Source organism: Hippoglossus stenolepis, chromosome 21, assembly GCF_022539355.2.
Source record: "Hippoglossus stenolepis isolate QCI-W04-F060 chromosome 21, HSTE1.2, whole genome shotgun sequence".
NCBI classification, from domain to species: Eukaryota; Metazoa; Chordata; class Actinopteri; order Pleuronectiformes; family Pleuronectidae; genus Hippoglossus; species Hippoglossus stenolepis.
This window is the reverse complement of record NC_061503.1, coordinates 11,954,081-11,977,243: the sequence shown is the minus strand read 5'-3', so window position 1 is coordinate 11,977,243 and position 23,163 is coordinate 11,954,081. Positions and strand designations below refer to the sequence as shown.

The window sequence follows — 23,163 nt, the reverse complement described above, 5'->3', positions numbered from 1 at the left end:
TTGACTAGTAAGTATATAATTATATTCTGTACGTCACATATTCAACCACTAACAGATAAAGACATTCATCCGAATCCCTATCCAGTGTGTTTAAAGTGTGTTCAGACAAAGTTCTGCACACACACATCTTTTGTTTGACTTCATATGCAGCTCTGAACGCATGTTAGGATACATTGTGGTGTTGACATTCCAAACATAGTGAGTAAGATGCTGAAATCACAGATGACACATTTAAAACTTGTGTTTATTTGTATAGAAATATGCTCATGTTTTACATAACTTTGGAGTTACAAATTGTAAAAAGAAGGAATATTAACGCTATTAGCATCTCAAAGTTTCTCTCAAACAAAACGGGAGCGTAGATCTCACAGAGAAAGCCTGATGTTACTGTGTGAAATGTTAAGCTCTTCAAATATACTATACTGGGGACGTGACGGGGGCTTTACTAGCAGTAGCTCTTGGAAGACGTCTCCTTGTCAGTCCATCATGTACCCTCGTACTACTGAAGAACGTCAGGGACACTCTTTCTAGTGCAGAGAATTTATACAAACCTGCTGTGAATTCTCTCCAAACGTAGTACAGTGAAGGTAATCAGGCTTACGGAGAAATGTTAAAGACCCCAGTCTCTGAGCCAACATTAATTCAACATTTTTATATTCATCAGTTCTGTACTCTTCCCCAGAACCCAACATCCTTGTTCTCCTGAGACACAGTTGAGTTACTGCACAGTGAGGGGTGGGGGTGGGGGCGGCGTCTGACGACAGAAAGTCCCCAAAAATAGGCCTTTATCCCAAAAGGCTTCTGCTCAATCTCTACTTAAGAAAAAAGACAGTGCTGGATCTGCATTAGTTTTTCCACTCGCGTTGTCCTTAAGACTATCAGTACTGTTCACTGTACCATCTGGTGATAAACTTTCAGTCCCCTAAATTAGCTTCCCCCATGAGGAAGGCAGCGCAGCTCAGTTCCTCTCAATTTGCTCAATGTCGAGCTCGCCTCCGAGCTGATACATGTCCTTCCTCATGCTACACAGCCCCGTCCACAGAGACTCATTGTCCTTCCCGTTGGTCGTTCCCGGTGTTACATCCCCGCAGTCTGTGGAGTTCCACTCCACTTCCTCAATCGTGGGGTCCGACGGCATGTTCCCGGTTGTCTCACCCTCTTTGGTCTCAGGCTGACAACCATTTGCCTGCGAGCTGTCGGCGCTGCGCTGAGCGCTGCTCATGAGGGTGGGGGGGGCCTGGCTGGACTCGCAGCTGTCTTCGCCTGTGATTCCGGGGCAGCTAAGGCTGTGGAAATTCCGAAGTTTCTGTGGAAAGACAGAAAGGTTGTGTTTTTATTTTAGAAGCATCGAATTGATGTTCTCAAGGAAACAAGGATACACTAAAACAAATAAATATTTGGTCCATCTAAGGAGATGACGTATTTGATGAGGAAATCAAGAACATTTCCTTCATCCTCGACAATGACCCGTTACCTAACCAGCACACAAACAAAACTAGAGGCGCGCAGCCATCTTGTGAAAACAATCTACTGCATTCATATAGTATGTTGTTGAAGTCAGAGCTGGACCCTGGGTAACAACCGCTACAATATAAAAAGGCAATGAAATTGAAGGGTTTAAATTTAGCCTGTACTACAAACTGGAGCAACTGGTGGTTGGATGAGTGAGGCTCTGTGATCCGAGGTCCGACGGGAAACCGAGGCAGCAAGTGGCCAGACCCCCGGAGGGCACACATCACTAATGTCAGCCGTTTCTGGTTCTGCTGGCCTTTCACTGGCATCGCACAAAGAACACATACATCTGTGGAGCCCAGAAACTTCCATAGGCAAATCCACATGTGCCAGCACTGCTGCAGGCAAGTTCAGCGACAGCTGTGCGTGCTGGAGGATGAGGCTTTATGACAGAGGCTTATCCAATCTATACAACCAATGTGGAGAAGGCAGGACAGCTGCCTCATGCCTGGCTGCAGCGGCGTTCGGCCAGAAGGACACAGGAGAATAGGGCCTCTGTGAAAACCTCCTGTCACTTGTGTGCTTATGTAATACTTAACAGGCATGGGACTGTTGGGGGTGCCAAGCCAAGTGTATATGGCTGCAACTAATTGATTAATCAACACTTTTTTTGATAGGGCGGCTGTAGCTGAGAGGTAGAGCGGTTGTCTTCCAACCAGAAGGTTGGCAGTTCGATCCCAGTCTTCCCCATCTGAAGGCCGAAGTGTCCCTGGGCAAGATGCTAAACCCCGAATGGCTCTTCATAAATGTTGAATGCACCAATTGGAAGTCGCTTTATATAAAAGACCTGTAATGATTCAGGAAGTTTAATTCATAAAATAGGAGCGCGTCATCTTCTACCTGCTCAGTTTAAATCATCAAATTAAAGAAAATCCCTTACTACAATTACAAGTTTAATGTATTTTAATGCTAATATTTGATAAAAACCACTACAAACCAAGTGTAGCTGCAGCTGTTGACATTAGTTAAGTTAACATATTGTGAACTGGATGAATTGAAAGCTGCTGGTGGCGATAGCGGCTAAGTAAGAGGATCGCTAAAGTTATTACAATTCATCCTGTGAGGAACATGAATGTCTGTTTCAAATATTCTCGCTCAAAATCACAGACACTGAACTTGCTGTGTCACTAGAGGGGAAGCCAGAGGATCGAGAAAGTGGAAATATATAATGCTAAATGTCCATGCACTAACTGTCGAGGTATTTCAGTCAAGACCAAAAAAGAGGCACTCAAATGGACCAAAAATGAGCTATGCCACTCCTGCAGCTAAAAACATCAAGATTCAGCTAATAATAAAGAGATAAGAGACAAGCTGTGAAACCGCTAGATCCCACGAATGTTCAGGATTTGATAAATCACTCGAAACACTAATTTGATTATCTGTTGGTCCACTAATCATTTCAGATCTGTGCTACAAAAATATTCACACGGTTGCACTCAGTCGTGAGTAAAGGGGAGGTGAGAATGTAAAGTTATGATCCACATTTGCAGCCGGACCGCAGTGAGAAAGGTCTCCACACCGGGCAGCACTACATCAAAAAGGGGCCCTGCTGTTTTTCTTGGCTCCGCTCGAGCGGGTGCATTTGTCAGCACCAGGGTAGTGTCACATTGCGGCCTTCTGCGTTTAAACTTCACTGTTAACAGCCTAGATTTCTGGCCCCGCACCATGGGACCAAAAACGATAAGGCTGTGAGAGAAGTCTGGAACATAGCAGAACACTGGCACTGATACCTACTCCACCATGTAAAGCTCTGACGATTCAGGTGCTTTGTCCTCACGAAAACTTTCTGTGCCATAACTAAGTGTTGCTGGTGTCCACTTTGCCGTCTACTGTAACCCCCCCCCTACCCACCCAAGTGAAATGGAGAGAGGAGCAGAAAGTCTCATCCATACTGACCTTGACTCTCCGTCAATACAAGCTGATCAATAGCTCATGAGGCCCCGATTGTGGCAGCGATCCACCCACTGAGCTGAATTTACAGAAATCAATATCTCTTTACCCAACACGCATCTCTCCTGCGCGACGATCTATAACCTCTGCCACAGCTGCTCTGCTTCCTGACATTGGCTGAGCTGCAGCGAGCCACGCCGAGGGTAGCAATTTCTCCCTGGGTAAACTACACCGCTGTGGCGTGGAGATGGGAGGACGCTTCGGAGAGACACACTCAGCACTGTGACCAGTCTTTGAATAGTGAATAGAAAGGTGACTTTGAATGCTGATAGGCTGACGCGTCCGAAGCACGATAAAGCCATTGAGCCGAGTGCAAAAGGAACTCACTCTATCACAACAAGTTAACATCTCTAGCAATGAAATCTCCTGAAACTTGTTTCTAGTTATTAACATTTAGCCAATATTTTCTTTTCCAAAAACAATGTTGTCAACCAAAAGCCAAAGATATTCAATTTCAAATCATATAAAACAAAGAAAAGTAGCTGGAACTTCTCCTGAACAATTCAAACTGTTTTCTGTTGATTACTCTGATTGAACTATTATATAAGCTCATGGTTTTAGTTCTGTAACTGGGATAATATGTCTGGAAGTCATTATATTTTCTCTAAACCAGAGTCAGTTGAGAGAAGTTTAAGAAGATCTTCAATCATACAAAAAGAAGAAATATTCAAGGAAATGAAAAATATTCAAGCTGGTTTCTAATACAAAACAAAGTTTCTTCATCCTGAGCTGAAAACCAACATCACAACAGTCCCATCTTAATACAGGAACATAGAACAGCAGGGAAAATCCACTGCTAACAATCTCTGCACCCTGACTTCCCCTCTGTAAAAATATTGTCGGTTGCCTCGCCTAAGGCTCTTTGCTCCACAATGACCTTATCCCTGTTTGGAGCGTGTGTGTGGCGTCTCCCTGTCATGTCACAGCAGCGCTGTTGTTAAGTTACTGCTGAACTCCGGGTGACTTTCTCAAAGGGTCCAAGTCCAACTCTGTGTTTATGATCCAGCTGGTGTTGGTGTGAAACTTAACCATATGTGTCTGTGTGCTAGTGGGGCAAAGAGACAAACGGCTGCTGCGATGTGCAGATGACTCGTCTGTTGAAAAGTGGTCGACTTCAACGAGTGGATTAGCTCAAACCATTGGTTTCATCAGATCTTTTTTATTTTTATTAATATGAATTCAACCAATCCACTGACTGGCATCTTGTTTCCTACTTCAATCTTGATCCAGAAACAAGGAAAAAAAGGGCATACTTCGCACAATGCTCTGCATGTGAAAACACACTCCCACTTAACGGAATGTGGCCCAGGCCTCCATGAATGAACGATCGCCATCGTTTAATGACAGTGTCTGCAGAAGCACTTTGATGTGCGCTGAGGGAGAACAGACACAATGGTGTGACCTTAGTTGCAAGCATTTGTTTATCCAACATGGACGAAGCAAATTGCCCCAACAACAGAGCATAACCAGCTAATGTCAGTGAGACTGATGGACCTAGCAGAGCATCCAGCAGGCATGACCATTTCCTGAGGGTCTTGTCCTGCGCTCTGGCGGACATAAGTTGACTGTGGCACGTTCCAACTAGCAATTGCTTCTGCTAAATTACAAGACATGCTCAGGTGCAACATTGACTGTTGAACAGGCATCAAGTGACGTTAAACAGGATATGTGTTTTAAAACAAACAAAGATTGCAGTGTTTCTTGCTGTATGATCTGTTTTGCAAGTGACATTTCTAAACACCAACCTGGGTCATCTTTGCCAGATCCAGTGAAGGCCTCTGTTTGTGTGTGTCAGCTGGTCTCCTGCGCTTCACACCGATCTTCTTGTCGTTGAGGACACAGGGCTGTGAGCGACTGCGAGGGAGACCCCCCTGTCCACCACGACGCTCCAGCTCTGGAGTTGAGTCAGGGGAGCTGAGTGGAGAGGGTCCACGGGGCTCAGGGAGGCAGATCTGTTCATGAGAGAGGTAGAGGGGCTGCACTGGGGACTCTGGGGACAGGGGCATGGAGGAGGACGGTGTCAGACCAGTGAAAGCTGAGGGGCAGGGGAGACGCTGGGAGAAGCAGGGCATCTCCAGGGCATTGGAGCGGGCCGGCAGGCTGAAGCTGGAGCTACGCTGCATGGCTGGGAAGCCATGGAGCTGCACGTTACCAACAATGCTGCGCTGAACGCTGCCGCCGCTGTGGCACCTCCTCTTCTCCACTGTCGTCCACACACGAGAGCCCTGAGGGCGCCAGGTAGAACGGCAACCACCGAGCTCGTCTGAGCAAGACAGGGACCGGCACTGCCGCTTGCTGGGAGGCGCAGTCGAGTGTGACGCTGCGGCCTCAGTCAGGCTAAGGTCCTGCAGCAAGCTGGTGATTGTGCTTGAAGTGGAGCCGACATCCCAGTCCCAGTGGGCTGAACTCTTGTGCACCTCAGGCAGGACATCCCACAGGCTCTCCAGGCTGGTTCCTACTGGCCTCTGCTGTATAGCACAGCTATGACCCACCTCATGCCACCGACTTGTCTCTGCAATGAAAAAAACAGATACATTGATTCACTTGGTTTTCAGTCAGAAGTAGTTTTTTTTTTTTATCTAACAAAAGGTTCAAAAGAATAATAACCCACACTAGTTAAATTGCTTTAACACTTAACTTATCTTTCTGACGTTTCCCAGAGGCAACATGCACTGTAGCTGATTGAAATTAGTCCAGTTGGATTCCAGCTTTTTTATTAATGTATCAAACTATGATCCTGAAATCAGCCAGTTACTCTTTAAGTAACTTTGCAGCTCCACTATTAGCAACATAACAACATCACATCAGTCTTAATGCTCAGCGTGTAATAACAATATTGTAAATCTATATCAGTCATGTTCAGCCTGAACCTCTGAAAAACAACCTAAAAGAAAAAATATAATCCGAAAAGCTTTTAGTCCAAGTTTTTATTTTATTTGTTCATGAGCTGTTTGGCAACCTCAACATCCATGACACTGGATGTTCTAGGCTGGACCAGTGTCCCAGCATGTGCACGATTCATTGACACTACTCACTGACTTCTTTGTGTAATTGGAACTAAAAATAAATCACGTCCTTCAGGTTCTGCTTTACTGTCACAATCTGTAAACTGATTGAAGAAGGGAACGAAGCTCAATGTCTAATTAACATGATATCAAGGCTTGTCTCTGCCAGAACGAGGATTGATGAAATGTCAATAACCCATCATAAACATTCGGACTACATTAATCGTCTTGTTTCTTGTTGCTCTACAAGAGTTCTGTATCAGAGCAGCTGGCTACCCGCCATTACTGATTGTCTGTGTGCCAGCACCATGGTTACCGTGCCAGGAAAGCACCTGTTATTGCCACAACAGAAGTTTGTTGAATTGCTGAATGGATCAGCCAAATGAACTGGTCAGTCAACTCTGAGTCACCGAACAACGAGGCCTCAGCCCATTCCTGGTATGCAAAATGTCTATTTTTTCTCCACTGGAGATAAAAACCCGAAAATACCATGTACAGTACACAGAGAGGACGAGGAACAAAGGGCAGTGTTAACAACACCTACTGGTGTTGCTGTGTTCTCTGCCAGCGTTTCACGCACGGTGCCAAGTTACTGTGAGGACACAATGCAGTTTAATCTGTATTCTGGCCGTTCCTCCTACTGCAAGGTAAATTAAGGATATGTTCCTTTGTAGCCATAACCCAATTTTCCACTGAAGGACATCAAGTCCACACTGTACTGAAACATGCCATAAGATCCCTGGCAAAAAAAGTCGCTGACACATAATCATTAACGCTCGTTGGCACGGGCACCTGTCAAGCCTGCTTCACTTAATGACATGTGACCATCATCCAGATTCAGCAGAGACAGTCTTCTGCCAATAATTTCTCTGAAATGATGCAATATAACGTGGCCCCATCCAAATCGCTGCTTTCACGACTAAACACCTGACAATTGGCCGTCGTACACCGGTTTGTGAGAGTATTTATCGGCACATTGACAGTTATGGTGTAGCGCTTGGAGAAATGACAAAATATACTGTGAGATGGGACTCAGAGACTTTACTATACAATATTTTTTTTTTAAATGATCCATATTGTCTTTACATGTGTGTGATTGTGTATTAGGTATGCAAAGGTTGACACTTACCCATGAGTCCACAAGAGAAAAGTGCAGTCCCCTGGCTCATGGTCTGTGCCTGGAACTGTGGAAAGGTCAAAAGAAGGATCAGGTCAGCTCGCCAAAAAACAGAAACTCAGAAAAGCTTTAAAAATACAATTTTAAAGTCAAATGTATTGCTGGTGCTAAGACTGTATGTTGTGGCACAGTTTTTGCGTTTGCTAAGCAATGCGGACCAAATGCAACAAAGAGGGAGTTCCACCATAAATGCCTCTGATTGACGCGGAGCATGATGACTTCATTTCACGTGGCTGAGAGGGCAAACTCAGCCCATATTCATGGGGGAATTTTCACTGTGTCCAGGCTGAAAGAGGAATCTATTGCCTGGATGCTGATTAGAAAATGAGTCAGAGCTGCTCAGCCTAGTAGGACTGAAATACTCCATTGTTATTTTGATTGAGATAAATGTCAGATGGAGGATTCAAAAGTAGATGACATACGCCCTGGTGATAAAGAGTTGGCAGCTATTATGATGCAATTATCTGTAATTGTAACAAAGACATAATTTATTCCAAGGCGTCAACATCCAGATCGTTCTTTAGAGATCACTTCCTGAGATGGTGTGAGGAAACACCACAAATTTGACTCGAGGGAAGGCAGAAGTCAAATTTCAACTATGATTGAAGTTGACAAAATGGGAAAATATAATGTAGAGCTATAAAACTCTTGAGGAGTGGTCAGTGGCTGGTAATAATTTCCTGATTTAGAGCAGCACCTTGTCGTTTTCCTTCTTGACAAGTGCAGTTGAGGCCCGTTGGCAGCGCTTCTTATAAAAACAAAATGACACATTTCACACAGAGAAAAAACTTCTTATACAAGCAGAAAATAACCTCTCACCAAGCCCAAATCTGTCCTTTTGGATGTTACATCGTCGGCACCCTTCTTTTCCAGTGTTTTCTTGTAAATGATCACCATGGCAACACACATCCTTGTCCCAAGTCATTCCAGTGAGGGGAAGAAAAGATGGAAGCCATCTTGACGGGCATGGTGTGAGCAGGATGGTTTCTCATAAGCTTAAGACAGCAACCCTCGGCTCCTCCAGGAATGTGCTTCACTCCTCAGCCCAATCCTGAGCAGACACACAAAGATGAGCACAGGATTAGAATTCAGTACATTTCTGACATTCTGTCGACCATACTGTATAAGCAGAGAACTATCTGGCTTGATTGGGGGAACAGATCCCCTGGGTGGAGGCTCTGAATCGTGTGATGATTCAAAGAGTTATTCTGAAAAGTTTGTAGCTTGCTCCTACTTGGAAGGTGGCAGCAGGATTCACAACAATTATAAATAGTAGTCACTGAGCTCCCAAACTTTCACACAGCCCACAGATGGGTATTTGATACTGAGATAAAAAACCTGAACTCACAAACACACGCAGCACTCAATCCTTTTTGAATCTCGACACTTTACACATCAGCAACCTGTTTAAAATCCTTAAAAGCAAAAGATACACATTAGAAATTCCAGGGAGGCCAGTGGCTCAACAAAGTACTTTAATTCTCAAGTGAGCCAGCAAACATTCCCAGCAAACACAGCCCAAGGTGAGGCGTTGCCATACGGTGGGCTGCGAGTTGAAATTACCCTGCTTTTTCACTTCCACATGGTCTCTCCTGTGTCACCAAAAGTGGAACTCTATACCTTGTTTTGCTCTTGCGTGTCCAAGTGGAGTATTATCAGCCATCTGAGAGAACGCGTTTCCTCTAAGTGTTCCACACTGGAGCACACAGAGGAATAGAGCAAAGTCAAAGTTGTGTAAGTGAATCCTCAGGGGCTGGCTGGGAATAGCTGACCTTGCGGTTATCAAAACAACCCTCCTCACATTAGTGCTGCACCACAATTACAGTAAAACAGCTGATTAGCCACAGATGTAAATCTATATCATCATCACCGAAGGTTTTTACTACAGTCTGAGTTGAGTAAACGAGTAAGCCTTTATTTATATAGTATGTTTTAAAACTCGCAGGTACAATGTGCTTCGTACACAGACACACTTGAAACATATAAAGTTATAAATTACAATATAAAACACAGGACAGGTAAAGACAAAGCAAACAGAACCATAAGATAAAGATAGGTTGAAAAAAAGGCTTATCCATAAAGATGGGTTTTTAGAAGTTTCTTAAAAGTCTAAAGATTCAGCAAATTTGATTAAATGGTGAAGATGGTTCCAGAGGGTTTGGACTAAAACAACAAGGTTGCAGTCACCTTTGGTTTTGCAGTTGGAGCGAAGGGCAGATAAAGGGCAGAGATTTGAGGATCAGAGAGGCCGAATGAGGAAAGAAGAGATGGGAAATGTAACTGAAAGCAAGGTCATGTAGTGGCTTATATGGAATCAACAGTATCCTGTTTATTACAATATGTATAGGATGGAGGGATTTTAGCTACATTTCTTTGTAGAGAAAAACAGGACTAGACAAGCTTAGTTATATGACGGTCAAAAGTCTTATACTAATCAAAGATGGCACCATGATTCAGCAATAAACTGATAAGCTGCTGTAATGAGGTTAAAATATTGTCTGTTTACGTGGAGATACTTAAGAGACATCCAGTCGATTCAGTTTATTGAGTTTAGCAGAGAAATAGAGTTGAGTATTGTTGGCATAATAGTGATATCTTCAAAGCAGTTGAACAAATGCTCCAGAGGCATTTACAGTTAGAAGAGGACTGGTCCAAGCTTCAACCCCTGAGGGACTCCACACAGCATGGGAGCTGAGGAGGACTCATGATTGTTGATACAAGCATTAAAATATTTATCGGTCAAATAAGAATGACACCAGTTCAAAGTTGTACCAGCAATGGCTCCCCCCTATGTCAGTTAATGGACTTAAACAACGATAAAAATGCCTGCAAGGTCAGAGAGTGTGTTTGAATGACAGAACAGCTACAGGCAAAAAAAAAAGAAGAGGGAAACAAAAAGAGACGGTGTACGTGAAACAAAAGAGCACTCTGTGCAGAAGATGAGACACCGTGGGAAACAAAAGAGGCAACATCAGAGGTTGTGGTTGGTTGGTGTGTGTGTGTGTGTGTGCGTGTGTGTGCAGGGGGCAGCATCACAAGACAAGAGCGAGCTGACATACTGGAGGTGGTGTTTGCATTCAGCATATGATTTTTATTACCAACACTTATCACATGAGGAAAACAGCTTTAACACAAGGATGTTTTTAGCCGAGTTCCTCAAGGAGATCAGTTCAATGACGTCTGGCAGCTTTAACTTATGGCCTCTGTGACTAGAAAAGTACAAATCAAAGCTTGGAGCAAGACTAGGTCAGGCCAGCTTACACTGTGCGTGACCATTAACCACACAGATCTGTGCTTTGCTGCAGAGATAACTCGGGACGTGCTGGGGTAGAGGAAACTCTTGTTTATATGTTGCCCTTAATGGCTCGGTGATGGATGCAGATGGCATTGGCACAGAAAGAAAAAACCTCGCCCACAGAAATTAATTGGCAAAAACAAGAAAGCTCTTTAACATGATGTTTACCCCAAAAAGGACATTAAGTGATGTTTTCCTTCCCTAGAAAAATGTCTAAGTGTAGCCTGACATTCTGAACTTTAAACTGTAAACATCATCTATTACTTTCAGTTGCAGAGAACTGAGACAATTTATCATCTTTCTCATACTGCATTACGTTTATATCCCATAAATCTGATCTGAGCACTTTAAATGGGTGAGGTTTATAACATAATTATAAACATTCCTCGGCTCCATGACACAAGTCTTACACACAATTATAAAAGTCTAACCTTGCCCCACAGCCTTTGAAAGGCATTCAAACTTGTGAGAGGTTGGGAATAGGAAACATGTTGAGAAGCGCTGGCAAAGGGCAGTTTACTTTTCCTTATACAGTCAAACCTGTAAACCAAATTCAGGAGGCAATACGAGGCATGGTTTCCAGTGCTTAATGGATACACCCAATGCACTGAACTCAAACTGCATGAACTGCTGTGTAAAAGGGGGATTAAGTTAGAATCTGTTAAATTAGGCATCTAGAATTTCTGCCCAAAGGGTACCACTCCCACTTTGATGTCAAAACCTGAATTCACCTCCATGACGGGCCCCTATTATCAGGAATCAGTTGGAGTCTCTTTGCTTCTGCAGCCTGATAGCTCTTTATCTGGGCTCGAGCAGCAGCCACCATGACAACTGAGAAGTCTAATCTCTGAGAAGGGGAAGAGAGTTGGAGGACGCTTCCATCACATGCAAAATGGCTGCTGACAAAGCAACAGTGGCATTGCGGTGACAGAGGCCTTCCTTAAAGACAACAATAACTCGGCATTGGACAAGCTGATGGGACTCCACGCTTCCTTTGTGGTTACCACAAGCCTTTCAACCAGCGCTACTTTGGCGTGTCAGAAACGGCAAGCTATCGCACGGCCTAAATGAGCGCTAGATAAGGCGAGAGAGCAAACCGCAAAGACGATTGGTTCAAGTTAGGCAGAGGCCTGCTAGAGTCTGCTCAGTTTTCAAAAGCCTGAACATACCCTTATGTACTTTCTATAAAATACCAGACATTGCAATACAATGCTGTAAAGAGCACTTTTATAAGAGTCCTTAAATTATGGTCCACTCCAAAAAGACTGCAAACTGTCAGCTTAGACATTACAATAAGCATCCAAACTGTGGTCATCCATGAAAGCCCTGTTTACCAATTAGAGCAGCTTTTCCATACATTGCTCAGACTGTAATCCCATGAGTTAGGTCAACATTACATAAGGATTTGGCAGCTTTGTGTCTGACTGACAATTAGAGCTAATGCTAATCTATTTCATAGCACTGGTGCGACAGCTGCTAGAAAATTAGTTTGATATCATTGTTGCACCTTGTATAAGCTACTGAATTACACAATTTGTTAATAATTCATAAGACATGTCTTTTTAGCTTCATCACACCTTTTTAAAACCTTTCTATTAATTATTGTGTGTTAATTGATACAAAACATAAAATGAAATGTTGGATTGAATTTTCAGGCATCCTCCTTTGACATTCCTGCATGCATGGCAGTTGGATCTGCATCCTGCCCTCAACAATCCCAGGATTGTGGTCATCTCCGTAATCTGAGCATCTGCTGAGCAACTGAGACGACCCAACTTGAAACCTAACTGAGGGATTTGTCCTGCTCTTCATCACCATACTGCTTGTGAAAGGAACTTTAGCTGTCCTATTCCACAAAAAAAATAAAAGATTCCCTGGGAGAAAACATGCATGTTCCTAAAAAAGCTTGTTTCTCCAACCTGTTGGCTCTGACAGCCAAGTTCCTAGAGCTGCATGGATTGTGCAGAATCCATACTTGGACTCAGGCACATTTTAGTAGTTTCTCATGTCGTACTGATGGTTGTGTCATAAAAAGAAAGACAAACATGCAGGGAACATTAAGACCGAATAATTGAATGACAAATTGGCAAACCATCTCTGCGTTTTCTTCTGCACCGTGCATCATTTTCACTATGATAATTCTAGATTTTTGAAGCCCCCAGACTTACAGCGTTGTCATTAATTAGGTGCCACAAAGGGCAGGTGCCACAAAGTTTTGCTACGGCTGATTGACTGAAAAGAAATTTATGAAACTCATTGTCCAGTGCAGGCTACTAGCCCACAGCTGTCCCCCCGTGCACATAGAAATTAGGCTATGTCAAACAGGAGGCACACACTACATCTAAAGCAGTGAGTGAATAGTCAGAAATGAGCATGGCTGGGAGGCTTCAATAGTAGTTATCAGGCTCAGTTGAGGGCCTGGGGTACAGCCAATGTCTCACAAGCATGCAGCTGCCCACTTACCATAAACACAAAGGCTCAGCATGGCTATGCATGGCAGCCAAGGAGGCCTACGTTTTAAAGCAGGCCTGCTGTTTAATTATCTCATACATAATCACTTGCACTGTATATATTTGTCCAGAACAAGAGCTTTTTTGAGCTCTGTAATCGAGGCTTTCAACAAACCTGTCCAAGTTGGAGAGAAATGTTGTCCACTTGAATGCTAAATCTCACCGAGTCTCTTAATTACAAAGGATTCAAGACACAACATCCTTCTACTTCCATTGCAAAACAACATCGCATGTTAGTAGTCCCAGAAAATAATAAGTTGCATCGACAAGATGCATCTCCATTAGTTTTTAATCAAAATTGGGATTAGAGGGACGGAGAACTCTTGGTTTTACATGCAGGAATTTATCCATCCCCCACTCTGCACTGACCATATATCCATGACCCAACTAGAGAAAACCTGGAACAAAAATTCTTCCATGCAAGAGTTTGAACAATGTCACAACAGCGGTATGACACGACACAGGATCTCAGATAACCCTAGAATGTGTCCAAATATTGTCCGTGATATAGACGAGGAAGGAGGACTCATCTGCAAGCTGTGATAGGCAGCCTCTTTTGTACTTGAGCTAAAACCATTCAACAGTTTTTCAGATGAGCTTGCCAGCCCTCCAGGTGGATGCCTCTCCGTTTCAGAAGAGCGGGCCCTGAAAACTGAGCTTGTCCAAGTAACCAGCACAAACAGTCCCTTAAACCCCTTTTCCAAAATCCCTCATGAAAGGGAAATGAGTTTGGCAAAGAAATTGGTGTGACGGGAGCTCACAGAATGTTACACGCAGGCTACAGAGCAAACAGGATTTTGAACTCAAGAGAAAGGCCACAAGCTGCTGATGAGAAAATATGAAAAGTACAATCCTCAAAACAAGCTAAACGATGCATTTGTACATTGACAGGAAGCCTCGGATTTCCCCAACTTATAGTTTAATGCGTGTTCAAGCCATTTATGAACTTTAGCAGTCGTGGGACACCGAGGAGTTCAGGTTTAACAAGCTCCCGTGTTTATGATCCCGCTGAGCGCTTGAATTGCAGAATCTGTTGGATTGTGTGTCAGCCAGCCCCGTGTCTTCATACCTGAGGGGAAGGTTGGCTTGATAAAGATAAGACAACAACATTCCTCTGCATTAGCACAAACTGAAACACACACGTAAAGAGGCGGTGTCAGGCATTAAAGCATAAAAAAAAAAATTTAAAAAAAAATTCTATTTACATGACATTAACAACTTCTTGCCATGTGCACGAGTCCAAAACCCAATTTGCACTTCAAGGCTTTTAGCCAATTCACATGAAAGGTTTCTGATCCGAGGAAGTTCTGTTTGGAACATTCAGTCACTTTTTAATGAACTAATATGATTGAGTTTACATTTACAGTCAGATGTCAAAGAAGCAAAGAATACTTTCTGTTTCTCACATCAAGAAAACAAATGGAGGAAACTGACATACTGGCATTTACCACACATGATTTTCTTTTTTTTTTTTTTTAACCTGTGTATATGTATGGACATGTTTAAGCATATTGAAACGATTAACCTCCCCTGCAGCATTTCACCACATTGAGCCTTTACTCTCCTACTGACTGGCAGCAAAGACTTTCTAACAAGGAGAAAGAAGCAGATAACAATCACTTTAAGCAGCTTTTATGAAGTAATAACAACCTCAGACTAGACAAAAGGGAAACAGCTAATCCACCACACATGAGGAAAAGTTGCTAACTCACAGGAGCGTGTGTGTAATCTCCACGCAGAGCTGTGGCTGGACACTCGTAATAACACATGTCACCATTGAAAAACACTGTTAATGCACAGACACTCACTTTCACAGCAGAGGACTAGCCACAGCTCACAAGTTAGCTAGCGCAGAAAGTTAGTGTTGGTGTAAAAAAAAAAAAACTACAAGGAAAGTCCAACTCACACGCATGACGGGGAGCTCCTCGGTGGGCTTCAGGGTGTGTGGGCCATGTTTGAGGGGAGTCTCAGCCGAGAGGGGGAACAACAGGGCGACAGGCAGGAAGCGAAGCGGCCACTGCTCCTCTCGTCCTGCTCCAGGCTCCATCTGCAAAAATACAACATGAGCCCAGCGCACTAATGAGCCCGGGACGGCACACAGCACCGCTCACAGGGGCGGACACCAACTCTTCACTGGTCCAGCCCACTGAATCCCACAGTGTAACGTCCCCCTATACCAACCATCTGACTTATTATAACTTTTTATTATACTCAGGTGTAGTTTTAAGTGTTTAGAAGCAGCATATTCATATCTATGCTACTTGTTTAACAGGGTGCACCCCCCCCTCTCGTGTGACTAGTGGTCTGATCCGCCCTGCAGTAATGAAAAGTAATCAGTTTGGAGTTGTAGAAGAGAAGTCCTCATATTATACAGATGTGAAACATGATAACCTGGAAACTCTGGGATTTACACACAGATGTGTGTTGTTTAGATGTTTACACATATATATATGTCAGTGGTGGGATGTGTAACAAAGTACATTTACTCTTTTTCATTTATCTGTACTTAACTCGGTGGATTTATTTATTTTGGGCACTACTCCTCTACATATATCAGCAAATATCTGTACGTTCTACTCCACTACATTTTAACAATTCATTGTTCGTGTTGTCTTTACATATTTCTTCAAATAGAAACAAATACATTTACTTCTTTACTGCACTTACAAAAACTACTACTACTCCACAAGTAGATTTATTTTCAGATACTTTTCACTTTAAACCACAACTTGTATCCGTAAATATCTGTACTTTCTACTTCACTACATTTTTAGCATTCATTGCGTTGCATGTTTAGATTGTTTTTTATATTGTTCTTCAAATAGAAGAAAAAAAGTACATTTACTTCTTTACTGTACTTACTACTACTACTACTGGTAGTAGTTGTGACCAAAGCATTTCATTGCCAGCGACTGCTGAATATAATTGTTGTGCACATGATAAATAAAGTCTTGAATCTTGAATCTATTACTCCACTATATTTTTTACAAAGCATTCGCTACATGTTCACATGTTTTTTTATATTTTTAAGAGCTATCTAAAATATTTTAAAAGTATATTTACTTCTTTACAGGACCTAAGTACATTTTTCATGTGTCTATAGTATATTTTTTTATTTAAGTAGATTGTAACTGTAAGTTAAGTAGACATGGGTTAGGGTAGGGGTTAGGGTCACAGTGTTTTTTTTATATTTTCAAAAGTTATCAGTAAATATTACTGTTAATTCCTATTACTGTTGTACTAGCTGGTGACGACACACTGAAAATAGAGACTCATGCAAATGAAAATGCAAGTAGCATCATCTGCAGCATTCTTGATATGACAGAGTCTGTATTATTATGAATCTGCTACTCTCGGCGAGTATACTTTTATTCTCAACACTTCAAATATTTTTAAAAGTAAGTACTTACTTTAATGTGGTACTCTAACTTTTACTAGAGTACATTTTTGTCTATTTATTCATACGATTGGGTCCTTCCTCCCCTGCTGCACATTGCTACTTCCCCCCTCACAAAGTGAATTCCAGTATAATAAGCATTGATTCTACATAAATACACACATTACAAACAGATGTTCTCCTTCCAGGAAGAGAGTCATGGAGTTATCATAACTTACATCAGCATCCAGTTTGCTTTTATTCAACTTTCCAGGTTTGGTCGTCCACCCCTTGTCCAGGGGTATCATATACTATATATGCACATAATATTAGTACCACTGAAACTGGTGGTTCCAGAAATCTTTACCTTTTCTGTTTTTATCTTGCAAACCTTCTTTTCCCTAAAGTCAAGGTTCACTTTCAATTTAGCATTTCTCATTTCATTTACTTAGCTTTTTGTATGTTTAGATACTGTGTGCACATTAATTGAGTTGTAATCTGTGTATATGGGAGCTCACATGGTTGACACACTGTTATGATGCTATATCTCAAGCAATTCACATTTTTTAAACTTATTTCTGGATATTTGGAAAAAAGATAAACACATAAATATATTTGTATGTTTAGATACTGTGTGCATTTGTGTTGTAACCCTTATAAATGTCAGCTCACATGGTTGTACACTTTGTTATGATGCTAAATAATAACCTTGATATAAGCAAATCACAGTTATTATACATACTTCTGCATAATCGGACAAAAAAATTAAAACACATTCCTATCCCATAACACCAATATATACGGTAAGCAGATTTATTTTGTGGGGGCCCGAAGTTAACACAGTGGGGCTCAGAGGGGTGGGTCGGGGGGAGCTGAGGGTCACCCCTGGCAGACACTATTGTTAATCAAGGAGTAACATCTGCTGTGTGCCACTAATCTCCCCCAGACTGTCAGACTGCCGTACTGTCCTCCTCGGTTTTAGACTGTCTGCCTTTTGTGTTAAAGGGCACCGAGGATTTGTCTCCTCAACTATGTGGGCTGCAGGCTGGGGGTGACAGGTTGTTTTTAAACCAAAAACCCCTTCAGCAGTCTGGATGGCGAATGATGTATTTCACAGCAAACTTTGCATTTTTTTGTTATTTGTTTGGGAAGGAGACGGTTCAGCAACTTTAGCAGTGTGTGCTGTGACTGTCAAAACCATAGGGGGCAGTATCCACCAATCACAGCTGCAAAAAGGCCACAAGATTGAACTTTAGTGTTACAGCTTCTTTAGTCACTTCTTCTTTTTTCTTTTTTTCCATGTGACCGTAGCTACCATGTGGTTTACAGTGAATAGGAGGTGAGCTTCCAACTCCCAGTGCCGACACCCCATGCAGAATGCTGTATGCCATCTGTGTTTCTCAGCGGCTGCAGACAGATGGCTGGAGGACTCCTGTTACAGGAGCCATCCCCTCTCAACTTTAATCAACAGTTCATTCTCTCCCCATTAACTGTTTGCAGTCATCATTTTATGGAAATGCAATCGGTCCAGGTATTCTCCTATTTTATGTTATTATCTTTGAATCTATCTACATCCCCCAAGCGCAGCATTTATTATATTTTATCTGTGCAACAACTAGTTCTCGTGACTTCCATATTATTATTATTTATTATTATTATTATTGCTTAGTACTGTTTAATGTCTCTCTACTTTGAATTCCTTGTAAAAAACATGTTTATATGTTCTTTTTCAAAGCTTTTACTGTTAATTCCATGTTCCTTAATCCGTGTGTGTTACCAATTAGGCATCTACAGGCTTGCTCCACACAAAATTTAATTGTACTTGCAGTGACAATAAAAATGTCTTGATGTCTCTGGACATAAATAACTTCTAAAGTGGAACAAAGACGACAGCTGTTGTATGTGTAGTGAGTTTGTTTGCCATTACGAGAATCAGAAACTGAGTCAACTCTAAAAGTTTCGGTTTGCCAATAAGTGTGTCACACTCGAGTGAAAGCAAAACACTGACACCATTTGTCAAAAGGCAGAAGTACACGTATTTACACATTGAACTTTTGAAGCTTGAGGTTGAGATAATTTTTCAGCTGTTAACTCGAGGATACTGTAACTGTAGTGGGGACATGAAAAGAGCATATGGCTTTCATGGAATGCCATCTAAATTTCACTGCTTCTCGTTCGCCCCCACTAATCCTCGCCTATGTTTATAGCCCAGTTAATTGAACTGGCGCATCTCTGTGGGTTTGCAAGATCCCTTCGAAGAGGCTGTAAAAGCATGTTTTTGCCAAACGCTTGCACATCACTAAAACCTCAACAGCATCTGAAAGAGGTGCAGCTGTTCTTCCAGGAATGGTTCATGAGTGACTGTGTGAGCGAGTTATTGAGCAAGAAACGCAGCTTAGCTCAGAACAGTGGTTATAAATTGAATTACTAATATTAATAACTAGTTATCCAAGATTTGTCTACCATTTTCTATTTAAGTACTGTAGGAGGATGGACTGTAATGTGATAAAGTGGCCGTAAGTCTTTGCCTATATTCTTCTTTTTTGTAAATGAGTTATGGAAGTATTATATTACTACATACTTAGTACATCATTAGATTATTAATATTGATGCATCAACGTGTGAGCAGCTGTTCAGTGTTTTACCAGCTTGAGCTGGAGTTAACCATATCTACATTAGTTTAATTTACATTACAGCAGCAATTATGGAAGAAGTGTTAAGACCTTTTACTTAATTACAAGTGCTTTCAAAACCATTTGAAAATTCAACATATGAAGTAAAAGTATGTGAGTATTATCAAGTTAAGGTAAGTGAATGTGAAAAGTAAATATAAGTAATTATGATGAAGATGTATGAAAAATATTGCCAGTGCAACACCACTGGGATGTTTACCTAAGATGAAGAATTCAAGAGCTCTTGTGCTAAAGTTTGACACACGCACACGCACACGCACACGCACGCACACAACTTTGAGAACAGTAATTGAGTTTCACGCTCCACTGTGAGTTACAGATTTACTGAGGAACAGTTGCTCAGGAGTCGTCCGTTGCTTGGCTTTGACAGTGAAAACAAAGACATTGTTTTACTGCTTCATCAAGTGCATTTTGTTGTAATGTTTCAAGTATATTATGTTACATCAGTCATCGAACCAGTTTGTTCACAATGCTCTATCATTAATATGTTCAGGCATGTTCACCACAGATATTAGCACAATAGCATTTCTTATTTGTTAGCAGTGCACAGAATTCATACTGAAATAGAGACAATGTCTCATTAAATATTTCACTTTTTACATTTGACATCATTCCTTTCCAATATATGATTTCATATTAACATATAAAACACATGAAATAAAATAAAATAGCCTCAGTTAAAAAACGTTTGCAGCGTCTAAGCCTGAGCGGTGTGAGCCGTCTTCGGGGCTCCCTCTCCTTGACAATCCCCCCTCTCGTTCCCCATGTAGGCCTGCACCGACCTCCACAGCGCTCGGATGTTTCCCTCGCCAAAGCCCGTCGCCCCTCTTCGCTCGATCAGCTCGAGGAAGAAGGTGTCCTCTGCGAAGATGGGCTTGGTGAACACCTGGAGGAGGTATCTAGAGACAGACAGTGACAACATGGTGTTCAACAACTGGGGACTGAGTGATTAAGTGGCTGAAAAACACCAGTAATTTTTGCTCTTTATTGCCTCTTACCTTCTGTTTTCACTGGATGCTTTTAGTGATGAGTGATCCTTGTTCAGGTCTGTGTCCAGCAGAATACCATGTTGTGCCAGCATCTGGGGGTTGTGTCCTGCCTCCTCTATTTCCTGCTGTTTCCCCACCTGCCACAGCACAGAGCATCAGTAAAATATATGTAAATACACTGGAGAACATCATATGTTTGCAAATATGATCTGTGTCATAGAAAATGATCCAACTAATATAGCACTCAAAGGACTCCCTATAAATTAAGTCCAGCTGCACCAAATTTCACACACACTCATAGATATAATTTCCCTAAATGTTTTCATCAAGATCCGTTAATTATTCCTTTGGAAAATGGTAAAAATACTGAAAAACGTCCTTTCTCGCAACGTTAAAGAAAGTGATTTAAAATTCCTAGATTCGGCTCCTGAGCCCTGTAATCTTGTTCAAAAACAAACCAAGCAACAAACAAAGTCCTAGAAAAATGATGTTTATTTACTGTTATTAATAATTGCAAAGTTCTATCTGAGGTCTATTAAAGACTGAAATAAAAAGTCACTGCAAAGCCTGATGTCTTCTGATATTAAATATGTGTCGGACCAGTTGTTGCCAATTTGCTCTGTGATGTTGCTGCTGTCTGAAGGCAACACGTATTCGGCTTGTACGCTTTTTACTAAAGGTTTATGTTCATCTTTTTCGATCGATTCATGCTCAGACAGACCTCAGTGTAGTAGGCAGGAGGAGGGGAGAAAAACTGCACACCAGCTCCAGCCATTGCACGTGCTGTGGAAACAATGTCTTTTGTGTACAGCCCGATGTGCTGGATCCCTGGGGCCCCGTGCTGCTCCAAGAAGGTGTCGACCTGGTTCCTGCCTGAAATTAAAGCAAGCAGACGGTGTGAGATGAAGTGTGAACTCCTACACGATGGCTGAACTTAAATATCTTGACAGATGCTGTTACCTTGTTCGGGCAGTGATTCGGCTATGACAAACTTGCAGTCTGGTTCTTTTTTATCCACAGAGGGAAGAACGATGCCCGATTTGCTGCACTTCCAGTACTCCATGGCAGTGAGACGCAGACCGATGCCCTCCTGGTTTATGACAAAACCTTCGTCCACATCTTCTTCCCTGCCCGGAAAAACAAACAGACCAATATGTTGTATTATAAAATACAGAAAGTCCCCAAAACAACGTGATACAAGAGGGCAAATGTCCAGGGTCTTAATATGATTGACAACAAGTTGAACAAAACAGAGTGCGACTGCTGTAGTGCCGGTTTGCTCTCAAACTTGATTAGAAAAAGCAAAGTAATAAAAACTCAACTCAAAGTCAAAAAGCCCCTGAGGCACCTGAGGAGTGAATATTACGCAGGGGAGTAATAAGTGGTTAATTTCTCCATTTTGCAAATGAACAAACAAAAGGAAATGGTGTGCGGTGTCTCTCTTGTCCTGGTTAAAGATAAGATAAGATAAGATGAGATAAGATAAGATAAGATAAGATAGATAAATAAGATAAAACTTTATTGATCCACACACCGTGGGAATTCAGGTGTTTCAGCAGCAGGCAAGTCAGAACGAAAGCTTTAGTTTTATATTGTATTTGAATGTTCTTATAGTGAGCTATTTCTACCTTGCTTTTATTTTAATTTGACTATTGCACTGCTGAGCTGACTGGCTTCTTCTTGTCCAACAACCATATGACAAATAAAACTTGAAAAAACTAAACCCTGGAGAAAACAGTGTTTGGCTCCAACAACCGTGACTCACCTGTCTATGAAAAACCTTTGGAAACCAAAGAGCTGCTCGTACCACCTCATGACCTGATGGGTCGTCTTCCTGGGACAGGCATAGGTGATGTGATCGAAGTGCGTGATTGGACAGGACGTGTCCTCGTCCTCCAGGCTGCTGTCCCTCTCGTGGACATCAAACCCAGGCAGGAAGGCCCCCTCGTACTTAGTCCTGTCAATGAGCGTGTGGCACACGTTCCCCACCACGGACTTCACCACGGAGTAGGTGACAGGACCCCCGTCATCCTGGACCGTGGTGGGCGGCACCAGGAAGCTGCAGCCCAGGCGGCGGAGGTGGATGAATGACCTCTCCACATCCTCCACCTCGAAGCACACGTTGCTCGCGGTGTCCACGGAGAAGTCGGGGCTCACGTCGTACAGACATCTCTCGGATGAGTCCTGGGTGTGATTCCCCACCTTCGCCCGCTGTGGACGGGGAGGATGAGGAGGGTGAGGCAGCTCTTCATTCACCTTCCCATCGCTCCGGTTTTCTCTCTCGTTCAGGAGGAAGACCGCCGCTCCCTTCCTGAACGCCAGCTGCCTGGACCCGCGGGTCAGTCTGCTGGCGAACAGACGGAACTTGAATTTGGACACGAGGTCGTTGGCTATTTTCTCCGCGTTAGAAACGTGGAGCGAAATGTGGTGTAACCGGCTCAAGTAGGCTGCCATGTTTGGATGTGACGTTTTGACAGGGGGCGCGTCCCATACTTATCGAGCAACGCCCCCCCAGCCACAATATGTAATAGTTATGATAATGATGAAGTGTACAGAAGTTTTCTTTACAACGTGCTTCACAAAAGAATAAAACAACACAAACATTGAAATAAAATCCAAATGATCCATATGAATGAATGTGTTTTAAAAAGATTTT

At 42.5% G+C, this 23,163-nt stretch overlaps 2 protein-coding genes across 2 annotated transcripts; both read right to left on the bottom strand.

Annotated features, from left to right (window-relative positions):
* Positions 1 to 226: 226 nt before the first annotated feature.
* fam53b (family with sequence similarity 53 member B) lies at positions 227 to 15,522 on the bottom strand. The gene is made up of 5 exons (XM_035145784.2): positions 15,356 to 15,522; positions 8,464 to 8,695; positions 7,597 to 7,651; positions 5,208 to 5,974; positions 227 to 1,306 (listed from the first exon to the last, which is right to left on the bottom strand). The coding sequence occupies exons 2-5, from the start codon at positions 8,551 to 8,553 to the stop codon at positions 959 to 961; spliced, it is 1,260 nt and encodes a 419-aa protein (XP_035001675.1). The 5' UTR covers positions 8,554 to 8,695; positions 15,356 to 15,522; the 3' UTR covers positions 227 to 958.
* Positions 15,523 to 19,825: 4,303 nt separating this feature from the next.
* Positions 19,826 to 23,092, bottom strand: hpdl (4-hydroxyphenylpyruvate dioxygenase-like). The gene is made up of 5 exons (XM_035146830.1): positions 22,273 to 23,092; positions 21,468 to 21,634; positions 21,229 to 21,380; positions 20,517 to 20,644; positions 19,826 to 20,417 (listed from the first exon to the last, which is right to left on the bottom strand). The coding sequence occupies exons 1-5, from the start codon at positions 22,959 to 22,961 to the stop codon at positions 20,216 to 20,218; spliced, it is 1,338 nt and encodes a 445-aa protein (XP_035002721.1). The 5' UTR covers positions 22,962 to 23,092; the 3' UTR covers positions 19,826 to 20,215.
* Between the last annotated feature and the right edge of the window lie 71 nt (positions 23,093 to 23,163).